General features: G+C 38.9%; 2 protein-coding genes across 3 annotated transcripts; both read left to right on the top strand.

Moving 5' to 3' along the window:
- Positions 1–1,675: 1,675 nt before the first annotated feature.
- Positions 1,676–1,960, top strand: RB195_004006 (uncharacterized protein; the record flags this gene model as incomplete). The annotated part of the gene is made up of 1 exon (XM_064201917.1): positions 1,676–1,960. The coding sequence occupies one exon, from the start codon at positions 1,676–1,678 to the stop codon at positions 1,958–1,960; it is 285 nt and encodes a 94-aa protein (XP_064057798.1).
- A 5,032-nt stretch (positions 1,961–6,992) lies between these two features.
- On the top strand, positions 6,993–10,663 carry RB195_004005 (uncharacterized protein; the record flags this gene model as incomplete). Of its 2 annotated transcripts, XM_064201916.1 has the most annotated exons (5): positions 6,993–7,030; positions 7,196–7,327; positions 7,746–7,859; positions 9,580–9,708; positions 10,510–10,663. In XM_064201916.1, the coding sequence occupies 5 exons, from the start codon at positions 6,993–6,995 to the stop codon at positions 10,661–10,663; spliced, it is 567 nt and encodes a 188-aa protein (XP_064057797.1). The 2 variants fall into 2 exon arrangements, with proteins under 2 accessions (XP_064057797.1, XP_064057796.1); XM_064201915.1 differs by lacking the exon at positions 9,580–9,708.
- Positions 10,664–12,696: the final 2,033 nt, after the last annotated feature.

Raw genomic sequence — 12,696 nt, 5'->3', positions numbered from 1 at the left:
AGTCATTCTAAAAAAAATACATACCTTACCACTGTTAGTGCAAGTGTTTTTGAAGTGTTGGGTCCAAAACAATTTCTGAATGAAAAAAAGAGCACACTTACTCATTAGGAGTCGCTTCAAAGGCTATCCAGATAGACATTCCTATAGTAAATATAGTAGCAGGGAAAGTTTGAGCAGCTACGTACGTGATTTTATATTCACTTATCAGATACTTGCTAAAATAACACTGGTACTATTCTTTTCTGCAATTTTTATGCAAATGTACCGTCTCTAGCCCCTTAAACATTTGTATACCTCAATCGTGAGGCGTACGTGTAGTTTCTAGGCGAAAAAAAAAACTCCAGATGATCAAGGCAATTGCTATTTTACAACTGTGTTGAGCACCACGAGTTACCACAACTTTTTATCCAAACACTACCAGTTTGGTGCTTCTCTGTTCTTTTTGGTGTGTACTTGAGAAAACCTCAAAGGTATCACCCCACGAATCTGGGATGGTGTGGGTTTCCGATGGGTTATGCCTTTACGGAGTCGCAGATTATGGAGAGGAGGGTGATCCTGTCTATTTCTTTCCACCTACCGTAAAAAAAACGGCCCGGAAGCGGCGGCTTTAAGGGTTCCGGCGCGCTGCTTTCCACAACAAGCTCGATAGGAGCGCGCCAGCTTTGTGCATCTTCCGGGTCGTTTTTTTTAATGCAGTTAGGAAGAAACGGAATCACCCTCCTCTCCATAATCTACGACCCCGTATAGGAACTCCTCATCTGAAATCCGCACCACCGCAGATTCGTGGGATAATGCCTTTAAATATTTAACTTGGCTTCATTATTGCATAGAGACGTTCGTTTGCTACACGTGACTACTATGAACTCTACCTATTCTGAAGTTGATTGCGGGGAAAATTGACTCAACTCACTAGTATGTTCGCAAGGAGAGAAGTCGATCTACAGCAATGTTTAGGAGAAGAATAGAGGAGAAAAAAAGTCCAAGAAGTGGAATCAACTGCCATAGCACACATATATTTTGTCGCATCACGTGTTCATCAATGCTGAAGCGCAAGGATTGTAAATCTGGATAAACACCTTGAAATGTCCAAACGCTCACATAAGGCATACTGTATTTAAATACTATATTAATAAGGCTAAATGGCTTTATGCAACATTTTAAGCGATTCATTCTGGATGAATCTTCCAGAGGAGAATTCGAGGTATCGGTATTTCACATGCAAAAATTTGGTATCTTTTAAAAAAAAGGGGAGACTTACATGTTATGTGAGATTATCATCACGTAATGTGCAAACATATGCATTACATCACATAATGATATAAGTCCGATAAATATATTACATGGGCTTCGCAGTTTTCTGAAATAGAGCCAATTTGTCTGGAGCGTAAAATTTTCCACATATTTTTTTTTATTTTCTTGTTGAGTAGATCAAAAATAAATCCTTCAACGTATTCGTTGGAGAAATTGTGCGTGTGTATGCCACAGTGGAAATAATCCAGTATTCACTTAGGCGTCGAACTGCGATGCAAAGCGGAGGTACATCCTTCTGCAGAAGGTACATCCTTCTCCTCTTCCGAACTGTGGAGGATTCACTACCGTCTTAGCAAAATGTCGCAAGGTGGCTCCCTGATCCCTATAGGTTGGGCGACGATCTGTGGTGAAAACTGTGCTCGCCATGGCAGGGCTGCTTAGTTTGGGGAAAACTCTTCTTGCCCCTCCAGCGCGTGTACTGTCTCAGTACCCTGCTCACTGGGACCCGCCATTTCCTGCCCATCTGTTCGACTCGACAGTTCTTCCAGTGCTCTGTTATGCAGCGGAGACGTCGATTCTTCTCATAATGTGGCTGGGCCATCTATGCTTTGTTTTCGAAATGTATTCTGCCGGGTCGCGAAGATGGGACACCGCTGCGAGATCTAGGAACTACCCACAAATCCCTCGAGAGATGCCTTCTGAAGTTTAACCGGCGCAAACAACGCCCAGTCGGTCTTCGCATGTGCAACTTAAGAACAGTGTCCCGTCTTCGCGACTCAGCAGAATGTATATCGAAAGCAAAACTTAGATGAGCCGACCGCAGTATGAAAAGAATCGACGATAGATGAACAAAAAAAAGAACGCTAAAGTGGATGCCAAAAGGCCCTGAAGGAAAACGCCAACAGGACCAGGTGATGAGTTCGCTGCACGGATGGACCAGCTGAGAGCTCAGCTGGATATGGCTCAAGAATTTTTTCAACGTCACCCATGAAACTGAAACTAAAACGACAATGGCGAGAGATCGAAACGAGTGGAAAAGAAATTGAGGCCCGAACGTCCACTGAAGGCAGGCCATCTAAGTATTCAAATAAGTGATCGTTTTCAACTTGCCGCCTGATCATCAGATAAAAAGTGTCGAGACATCCTTTTAAAACGTTTAAAATGTAAGGTACTTCGAAGGAAATCCAGGGCGCCGATCTTTTTTTGTAATGAAAACTCAAACAGATTATTTATGTAAGCGATGCTAAAGCAGAATGAGATGAGTAAGAGAATAATGCGATACGGTGCTACCTAGACTGTTATACCATTATGAATAGTTGAACATCGTTCACCTGGATCGTATAGTAACATAGACGATGAAGGCATTACCAATGATACTTATAGTCGGAATGAGGATATAGAACACTTGGTATGGAACAGGAATGATAGGTGGATAATATAAAGGAACCCTGGAAAAAATGGAGATTCTAGAAAAATCTTTAAATTCCGGGGAAAAAAAGAGGAACCAGGAGCGGTTTGATGGTCGCGGTTTTTGAGTGTCCGAGTAAATTGTTACCATCGCTATTGTTGACTGTAGAATTTTCAGCTTTTTTGTTATAAAAGTGCTTTGGCACAAGCAGGTGCAAATACGACATCATTGTCACTCCTTCTTGGTTTTACTAAGAAAAAACACCTATGTAACTTGCCTCGTCTTTGAACTTTTTTTTGAGCTTGTAATTTAATATTAATAGAAAAGAGAAGTTTGAAAGAATTATATGCAATCGACGAACAAAAAGAAATATAACAGATTTAAGCTTAAACATCAAATTTTTGCAGATTTTGCAGCTTGAGGTATTAAGGGTACAAACAAATCGTAAGGGGTTTTTTGTAACTTTTATGCTTTATTCAGAGGAATTGGTGTGACACATTTCATTGAAGGCATTAGGGTTTAGTTGTTCATCGTAAGTTACGATATTTTTCCATTTTTCGAGAATCGGATTACACGGAGTTGAAAAAATCCCTCGTCTTTTGAGGTGATCCAAGGATCAACCAAAGTTTTGCCTAAGAAGTGACTGCATGAGTTTGGCCGTGGCATGAGTCATCGATCGGACCAATCGGTACTCGGAATGAGGCAATTCTGGCGAATACAGCGGCTTGGGTGCCTGGGTAGAAATCTCCGATGAAGCGCTTTCAGAACGACTTTTGCAACATGTGGGCGAGCGTCGTCGTGCTTAAATATCGCTTGTCATGTTTTTTTTGGCATATTGGGGGTGTTTGAGCGCTAATGGCCAGCTCAATTGCATAAGTTATAGTTGGTGATCTTACGCAGTGATGGTTTCATTAGGCAGGAATAGCTTGTAGTAGATCACTCAGAGCTGATCGCAGCAGATGCACCCAGTTCGAGTTCTTTGTCGCTGGTATAAAAACGCCACTTTTGAAATGCCAGACGCGGTACTCACATGTTTTGATTTTCCCCTTATAGACATCACCCCACGAATCTGAGCTGGTACGGATTTCAGGTGGAGTATTCGTATACGGGATCGTAGATTATAGAGAAAGGGGTGATCCCGTCCATTTCTCCCTAATTGCCGTAAAAAACGGCCCGGAAGATACGGCGTCGGGCGTTTCGGCGCAATATTTTCTACAAGGAATTAGAGCGTGCCAACCTTGTGCATGCGCCGTATCTTCCGGGCCGTTTTTTACGGCAATTAGGAAGAAACGGACGGAATCACTTCCCTCTCCATAATATACGATCCCGTATACGAATACTCCACCTGAAATCCGTACCACCTCAGTTTCGTGTGACTGATGCCTTTTTATATCATACAGCAATCGTCATCATGTCCATCAGCCTGTCCTCAAATTAGAACAAAATGGCAGCTCTTCCCGCAAATTGTGTTCTGTTGGCACAACGGTTGGCACAGCTAAGGCACAAAAAAAAGTATGTCGTTTACACTTAAGAGAAATGATATATACTAATTTTTTGAGAGAGATGACAACGTTTCAACATGAATAGAATAGTTACAAGATGGATGCGATTCGATTTAATGCTGGTTACGCCATCTTTTACAAATCCCTCAAAACTTATTTGAACCCTCAATATGTGAAAGACCACAACGTTCTTATGTTAGTGTGAGGAAGCAATTAAATAAAATGCTAAGAGGTAAGATGAGTGTTTTCTAACGAAATGAAAAGGAGTGAAATTATTACCGTATGTATTCCCCATTTAAAGATTGGCTTTTGATCAAGTCACTTTCACAACAAACGAAGCAGACAGTTCAGCACTAATAAACATATAAACAAGATATATAAGTTTGTGACGTACTCCTTAGCTTGAAGTAAACATTATATCTCAAAAAATTTTTCTACCAAAGTTAAGACATAGACACAAAATTCACCATGCACTATAAATGGATAAGAAAGTTGTTGGACGGCTATCTTAACGCAAAAAAAAAATGCTTTGAATGTTAAGAATTGTCTCATTAGACAAAATGAGGCTATTGACATCATTGAGTTCTCTAATTTCTGAATTTGTACAAACTCTATAGCACTTTTACTTCACACGAAAGCGCATATGTGAGACTTACTGGTGAGACGGAACCAACGTTGAAATAAACCTCAAAATGCTACTTCTAAGGATGCTGGCACAACACTCACCGCATTTCTCAGAGGAGCGAAATAAGTTATGAATTCCCTTGGAACCGCAATGACTCAAAAAAGCTATTAAAAAGGTGTGATTTGATTGCGTTCATAATAATCTCAAGCACGTGTTAATTGAGCGAAAAAAATTGAAATCGTCCAATTTCTGCCTTCTCGTTTTTCACCCGTTAGAGTACAACATCATTCTATCAAAAAAATCTTACCAAAAACATTCAGTGACTTTACACTTGCAATAAATTGAACGCTATTGTTTCTAGGATAAAATGCACATTATGTAATATGTAATTGAACTTTGTTAACGAGATTAAATGGGTCTATTTATGCTTTATAGGCTTTCTCATTCCATAAGGAATGTAATAGTAGACTAGCGATTATAATGGTGTCAGTTAAGCGCTTTCTAAAAGCCCTCAAAAAACCCCCGTGTGACCATTTTTCTTACGAGGCTGCGGTTTTACGAGGGAATTCATGACTTATTTTGTTCGTCTCAAAAATAAAGTGAATGTTATGAATTCTTAATTGTAGCGCTTCGAAAAAATTTTCATCGTTGATCTCTTCTCACTAGTTCTCAAACCCTGAATTAACACTCTGATCACAAATCTGTTACTGCTTTACGTTACTCAAATTTGTTTTTTTTTTCTCCCGCGTTCCAACACAGCTCTTTGAATTTCTGCTGTTCCATTAATATGAAATTAGAAGCCCAAAAAAACAGAGTAAAAAAAGGTATCAGGCAGATAAGTTAAGTGCATTCCAGAAATGAATGTAGAAAGGATTAAAGGTGTTATCGTAATAATAATTATTAGTAATTTCACCTGCTTTTATAAGAAAAGGCAAAGGCAGTCTTTTTTTTTGAAAAAAAAAGAACGTCCAACCGCTTTGTTTTAGCAATAATGTTCACGCAACCGTTACAGTAACGAATCCACTGACGCTAAGAAGGCGCAACGAATGGATCGCTGCCTCGTAAACCAGCGGAACCACTGACAAAAATTTCTTTACCACCCATTTTCATTTAATACTACCACCGTGTTTCTCCTCTTGCTGACAAACTTTCTCTTAGGATTTTTGCAGAAACCCCAATTTTTTTTTCCAGAGTCTCTATACACTCATGTATTATCCACCAATTATTCCTGTTCCATACCAAGTGTTCTATATCCTCATTCCGACTATAAGTATCATTGGCAATGCCTTTATCGTCTATGTTACTATACGATCCAGGTGAACAACATTTAAAGACATCACCCCACGAATCTGAGGTGGTACGGATTTCGAGTGGATTATTTTTATACGGGATAGTGGATTATGGAGAGAATGGTGACATCGTCCATTTCTTCCTTACTGCCGTAAAAACGGCCCCGTAAGATGCGGCGCGTGCACACGACTGGTGCGCTCCAATCGAACTCATTGTAGAAAATAGCGCGCTGGAACGCTCGAAGACGTATTTTCCGGGCCGTTTTCTACGGGAATTGGAAAATAATGAACGGAATCACCCTCCTCCCCATAATTTACGACCCCGTATACGAATACTCCACCGGAAATCCGTACCACTCCAGATTCGTGGGGTGATGCCTTTAACAATTCATAATGCTATAATAATCAAATCAAGTAAATTAAATTAATATCACTACCGTATTATACCAATCCCTTAGTCCTCTCATTTTACTTCGGTATGGTTTACATAAATGTTAACTTTGAGTTTTCATTTCAAAAACCTTAGATGGGCCTGGACTTCCAAGCGTCTTCTTTTTGAAATAGTTCCAATTTTTCGAAAGTATGTCTCAACACTTTTTTTTTCTGATGATCAGGTGATCAGTTTTAAAACAATTAAGCGTTGCTTATAGGTAAATACTGTATTATTTCAGTTGTAGCATACAAACGCACATTTTTTCCAAAAAAATACCCTAAAGGATTCTTTTTTGATCTTTTCAATAGTAAAAATAAAGAGACTTATTCTACAGGCTCTATTGTATTGTACTCTATTGTACTCTATTGTATTGTACGCTGGCTCTATTTTAATTAAATAAATAATAAATTAACTCTATTTTAGAAGACTCCGAAATCCATGTAATATTTTTATCGGACTCATATCCCTAGGTGATTTACTGCATATGTTTGCACAGTACGTGATGATAATCTCGCACAACATGTAAGTCTTATTTTTTTTTTGATGATATTTCCTACAAGATCAGATTTAAAATTTTTGTATACAAGTTGGCGACACCTCGAATTCTTCTCTGTACAGTCCAATCACAGAAAATCTCAATTCACAACTCTTAATTAATTCTTAATTAATTCTTAATTCACAATTCAGCATCGATGACCATGTGATCCGACAAAATATTTGTGTGCTATGGCAGTCGATTCCACTACTTGCTCTCTTTTTCTCTTCGATTCTTCTCCTCAATGTCGCTATAGATCGACTACTTTCCCTACGAACATTCTAGTAAGTCGCGTCAATTTCTGCTGTGGTCCGACCTCCAAACAAAAGGAGTTTATGCTTTCCATAGTAGTCACGTGTTTCAAACAAATCCTTTTATAAAAATAAAAATGAAAGGAAATGAAGCCAAGCTAAATATTTTAGGATTTTCAGTATAATAGAGTATATTATATTATTAGTATTCAGTACATTAGAAAGGAAAGGAAAGCTTTAGAATAGTAATGTCTGGATAAAAAGTTGGGTAGCTCGTGGTGTTCAACAAAGTTGTTAAATGACAACTGCACTGATCATCAGGAGTTTTTTTTTTTCTCACTTAAATACAGCACATATCCCTCGCGATAGAGGGATGAAAAGGTTATGGTGCTGGAAACGGTATTCTAGTGCCGAAAAATTGCAAAAAAGTAGAGGACCAGTGTTATTTCAGCAAGCAGTTGGTAGATGAATACAAAATCAAGTACGTAACTGCACAAACTTTGCCTGCCACAATATTTGCTGTTGGGATGCTTATCTGGGCAGCCGTTGAAGCAACTCCTAACGAGTGAGTGCCCTCTTTCTTCGTATACTAATATTTTTTTTAGTTTATCATTTCAAAAATACTTGTTTACTCTACTAAAACTCTATGCGGAGTGATATAAGTAACTTTTTTTTTAGAATGGTTGTCTGTGTTGTCACAGCACCAATGCGTGGATTGTTATACGATGTTTTTGTAAATTTAATAATAGTAATTAATGTCCTTATTATTTTGTGCTACACAGTTTTCCTTCTTCAGGTCAGGAAAATTCAAATGAGTGAGTTGTTACAACCTTTTTTTCAAAAAATACTCTAAATTTTAAGTCTTATGGGTTGGTTGGCCGATTTAACGTTGTCAGCCATTCAAATCCATGTTTTTCCGTTCTCCTCTTCAAGAAAAATACAAGTGTAGAGGATCTAAATAAAGCATGGACGAGGTCAAGGATTTCCACAACAACCAGGATGCATTCAGGAACTTTACTGATTAATTGGTAGAGTTATTCAGAGTCAGAGTAAAAGAAGTCAGACTGCTAGTAAGGTAGGTCAGAAATATCATGGCATATAATAATGGAGTTATTCTGTCCTGTGCGTGCGCGGGAATGTGTGTAAAGAAATTCCAGAAAGCTCTGAGACGTATCCAGAAGTGTCAAACTTGTGGCTATGGCGGAAAGCGCCAAAATGGGAGGATTGGCGCTGTTGCACCAACTCGATGTGGTGCGATTTAAAAATTGGATTCGACAGGGTCATTCTCCGCAGATTGCGCATTTTCTGCCTGGTTTGGGTAAAATTGTGAGAATCGTGCACATTTTCTTCAGAAAACCCTTAAACCCCTCATCCACAGTGATCTGGATGGACTGCCAGCTCTTCCGTTAACCAAGCACAGTTAAGCCGAGATGCCGCACGTTCTCCATTCTTTCAGACTCGCTTAGGTTTTGAAACGACCATGACTGTTCTCTCGGAACGACTTTGTGCTGCCTCAGGGCACCTTTTCCAGAGCTATGAATGAAGTAGGGTAAATGCCTACCTTCAGCCGTTGCTTCTTTTTCATCTAAAGGTGTCCATGTTTTACTGAAGATTTTTGTCTGGCTGGTGAACGCGTCTTATCCCTGTATAATGTTCTGGATTTAGAAATATAATAGTTTTTGTTGAATTACTACCTGCATACAAACTAAATGCAAGCTATGACTTGAGTTATTGTTCCCCTAGAAAATGACATTTACTCTCAAAGTCATCCTACGAATTTAAGGTGGTACGGATTTCACGTGGAGTATTCGTATGCGGGATCTACCAGACAGAACCAATAATTTTCGTAGTAGATTATGGAGAGAGAGGTGATTCCGTCCATTTCCTCCTAATTGCCGTAAAAAAACGGTCCGGAAGATGCGGCGCGCGCACAAGGCTGGCGCGCTCAAATCGAACACGTTGTGGAAAATAGCGCTCCGGAACGCTCGAAGCCGTATCTTCTGGGCCGTTTTTTACGCCAATTAAGAAGAAATGGACGGAATCACTTTTCTTTCCATAATCTACGATCCCATATACGAATACTCCACCTGAAATCCGCACCACCTCGGATCCGTGGGGTGATGCCTTTAACTGGTGGAAGTTCCTCATAAAAAAGTTGGTATTTTCTTGCCGCTATATACAGATGAGCGTACAAACTCACCATTTTTTATAGGCGGTCAAGTTATGAAGAATATCTATCGATCGCTAATCATCATCAGTGCGACAGTGATATTTGGCTGGTTCAGCACAATGCTTATTGCGTCCTTTGCAAACATATTCCGTATTAAAGTGGAACAACTCTATGTTCATCTACTTGCTGGCCTCTTTGTGAACTTTGCATGCGCTACAAATTTCTTCGTTTATTATGCAGTGAGGTGAGTTCAAATGAAGAGTAAGTGGACCAGTAAGAAACCCTGAGGGATTAGTTCTTCCTAAATATGAGGATATAATATAACATGAGCATCTATGGAAATTCGAAGAATTTAATATTAGCTAGGGGCGGGTGTGGCACACTCGGTAGGAGGTCCACTGTGACCGCATGGCCATGGAACTTTCGAAACTGCTCTGGTGCCAACAAAGCTCTTCATATTGCTTCTAGCTTCAGTTCATGTTAATTATTTCCCTTTTTTCAAAGTTTTATCGATAATTAGTGCTTTTTGTGCACAAAACTTTTTGTCAATCCTCTTTCTGTCTAGCATTACTTAATTCCTCACACCTGAAATGCAATGTCTAAAATTTAATTCCAATTTCTCTAGCCGATGTGATTTCTGGAAAATCGTCCATTAACCTATTAAGCGGGTATCCAAGGAATTAATCCACTCTGATGGTGTTTACGGACATCGAGAACGATTAAAAGTTTAGGAAAGAAAATTAGAAGGTCAATAGATTATTGGCACTAGTTTTATCTGGGAGGATAAAAACAGTGACTTAACATCCTGGATAACCCCCGCGAATCACTGTATTGGCTAACCCACATTCCTAAACCTCAAAGATTAAGAGTTGCAGTAAAAGCGCAGTTAGCGCATCCCAAATGAATTGATACGCTAGTGACTTTGTCTTTTTTTTTACTAATATTACCTAAAGGAACACTCTTTACGTTAATCTTCTTAAACTTTGGATTATACACTGTATTTTAATCCAAATCTTAATAATTTTTTCTCGGATTTTTTTTTCAGCAATGAGTATCGACAAGTTTTCGATGAATATTTGTTCATTCGACGTGTGAAGAAAGCAGTTGGAGTTACAGTAGTTTCGTCTATAGCTACAAAAACAATGGACCGCGCCTCAGAATTTCAGTCAACTCGCTCAAAACCAACGCCTGTTGATTAATAAGAAAATAAACCTGTTCCACGAACATAAATCAAATTTCACGAGTAGTTGTTTCTTTGTTTTTTTCTTCGCTATTTTTTGTGATGAGAGTTCGGCAACGTTAAAAAGACCGAATATGTATACATATTTATGTACTTCACTTGGTTTATCGTTCATATGCATGATGTAAACATTCTTCTCTGGGTGTGGATGTAAACAAGAGAATAAACATGATTATCGGAAAAATCGAAATTTTTTTTTTACTGGAGATCATACTTTTAAGGTAACATTTTTCTTTGATTCAGTCTGTAAGTGTGATGGCTGGATGCTTTCGCGGAAAAAAAAAACGAAAAAAGACAGAGAACATCAACGATCCCCTGCGAAATCGCTTTAAAAATTGACTGTTTATCTGCTAAGTATTATATTTATTATTATATAATAAATATAATAATAATATCAATATATATATATTTAAATATTAATATTAATATTTAGTATTTAAAGCGATATACACAGTCCTATTTCATCTGCGATGAAATAAGTTGTATGAACTTTGTCAAGAGATCTGACTTTTGCGATTTGAACAGTAGATTACCTCATCGAGGTTAAACGAGACTGGATCTATCACATGTGAAGAAGTAGAAAGAATTGCATTAGAGGAGGTGTGAATTACCTGAGACGAAGGGAAACAACTAACTACATTAAAAATTCAAAATTCATCAGATTATATGAGATCAGCGTATGTTAATGCTCCTCCTAAGTGCTGTTGTGGCGATCAAAGCTGTCTGAGATCTGAGATCTGGATAAATCCGAGACTTTAGTCTTTAGTACGCAACCAATAACATTTCCCAACCTTAAAGGTGAAAAATGGTAAAATGATGATCCTCTAACAGAAAGTGAATATAAGTATTAAGAAGCGAATTTCTTTAACTGATTCAGCGAGAAAGAAAGTTCTGAAAGTTGAACTTGGATTACGTGCCAAGGATCCGTTCCGAATAGGAGCAGCAGACACTAGTGGACTTTTTACGGATTCATGTCACGACTACTCGGATGCGGTGTATCTTCAGCTGAGCTAAGTCATCACACTACCACTTGTGGCTTATTCCTTCTTCCAGACCTAAGCAGAATGAAGCCACTCTCAAAATTTCACAAAAACTCAGGGTTGGTTCAGAAGATGAGGCTAGAACGAAAGACAGTTTTTTTTTTTTAAATCTGTTCGTATAGTTGTGATCGGACTGTATGGAGTAGGCACGAAGACAGGGATATTGTCAAAGGTAGGATTACTGTAACATTTTCCCGACCAGCACTCAACGCTCTAGGCTTCGGTTCTGATTCACCACCTCATTGGATGCGCACCATTTCGAATTACACTTTTCACCTTTTAAATTTGAATTCGTTATGAATTTGAATGTTGTGTTTTATGGTAATTCGAAATTGACTATCTGGGCACCAGTCGGTCGCGCGCCTCAAGAAGAGAGTTCGGGGTGCTACGCAGCCATACTAGGGCGCGGGACCAATCTGAACGCTATGTAACCACGTAGCCATTAACTTACTCATTTATATTTCATTATCTATGGGCAGGTATAGTGTAGCGGTGAGAGGTTCCGCTGCCTGCGCGATCGATCGGAGGTTCGAATCCGGCTTAGTGCTCACCAAACCCTTCATCCCACCGGGGGTCTGCTAAATTGGTAGCAGACTTGTCTGGGAGGATAAAAACACGGACTTGACACATCGGCTGCTCCCCTCTGAATTGAAGTGAACGTAGGGGCGCATCCCAAGCGGTTTGATTTACGCCAGAAACTTTATCCTTTTATCCTTTATGTCATCTATTGTGTTATTGTATTATTCGTTGTATCGCATTGCATCGCTTTGTTGTGCAGTCATGTTGTCCTGTCTTATTCTCATGCTCAAGGATAAAACTACCTTTTAATGAATTTGTGCTGAATCATGTAAGGGAACATGGAATCCACAATTTTTTAAATTTGATTATGTTGCGTTCTGACAAAAAAGTTCGAACATTTATTTCCAAAATGCCACATTGCTATGTAAAATTC

Source organism: Necator americanus, chromosome IV (genome assembly GCF_031761385.1).
Source record: "Necator americanus strain Aroian chromosome IV, whole genome shotgun sequence".
In the NCBI taxonomy this organism is placed as follows: domain Eukaryota; kingdom Metazoa; phylum Nematoda; class Chromadorea; order Rhabditida; family Ancylostomatidae; genus Necator; species Necator americanus.
The sequence above is the reverse complement of the archived record's forward strand: the minus strand, read 5'-3'. Positions and strand labels throughout refer to the sequence as shown.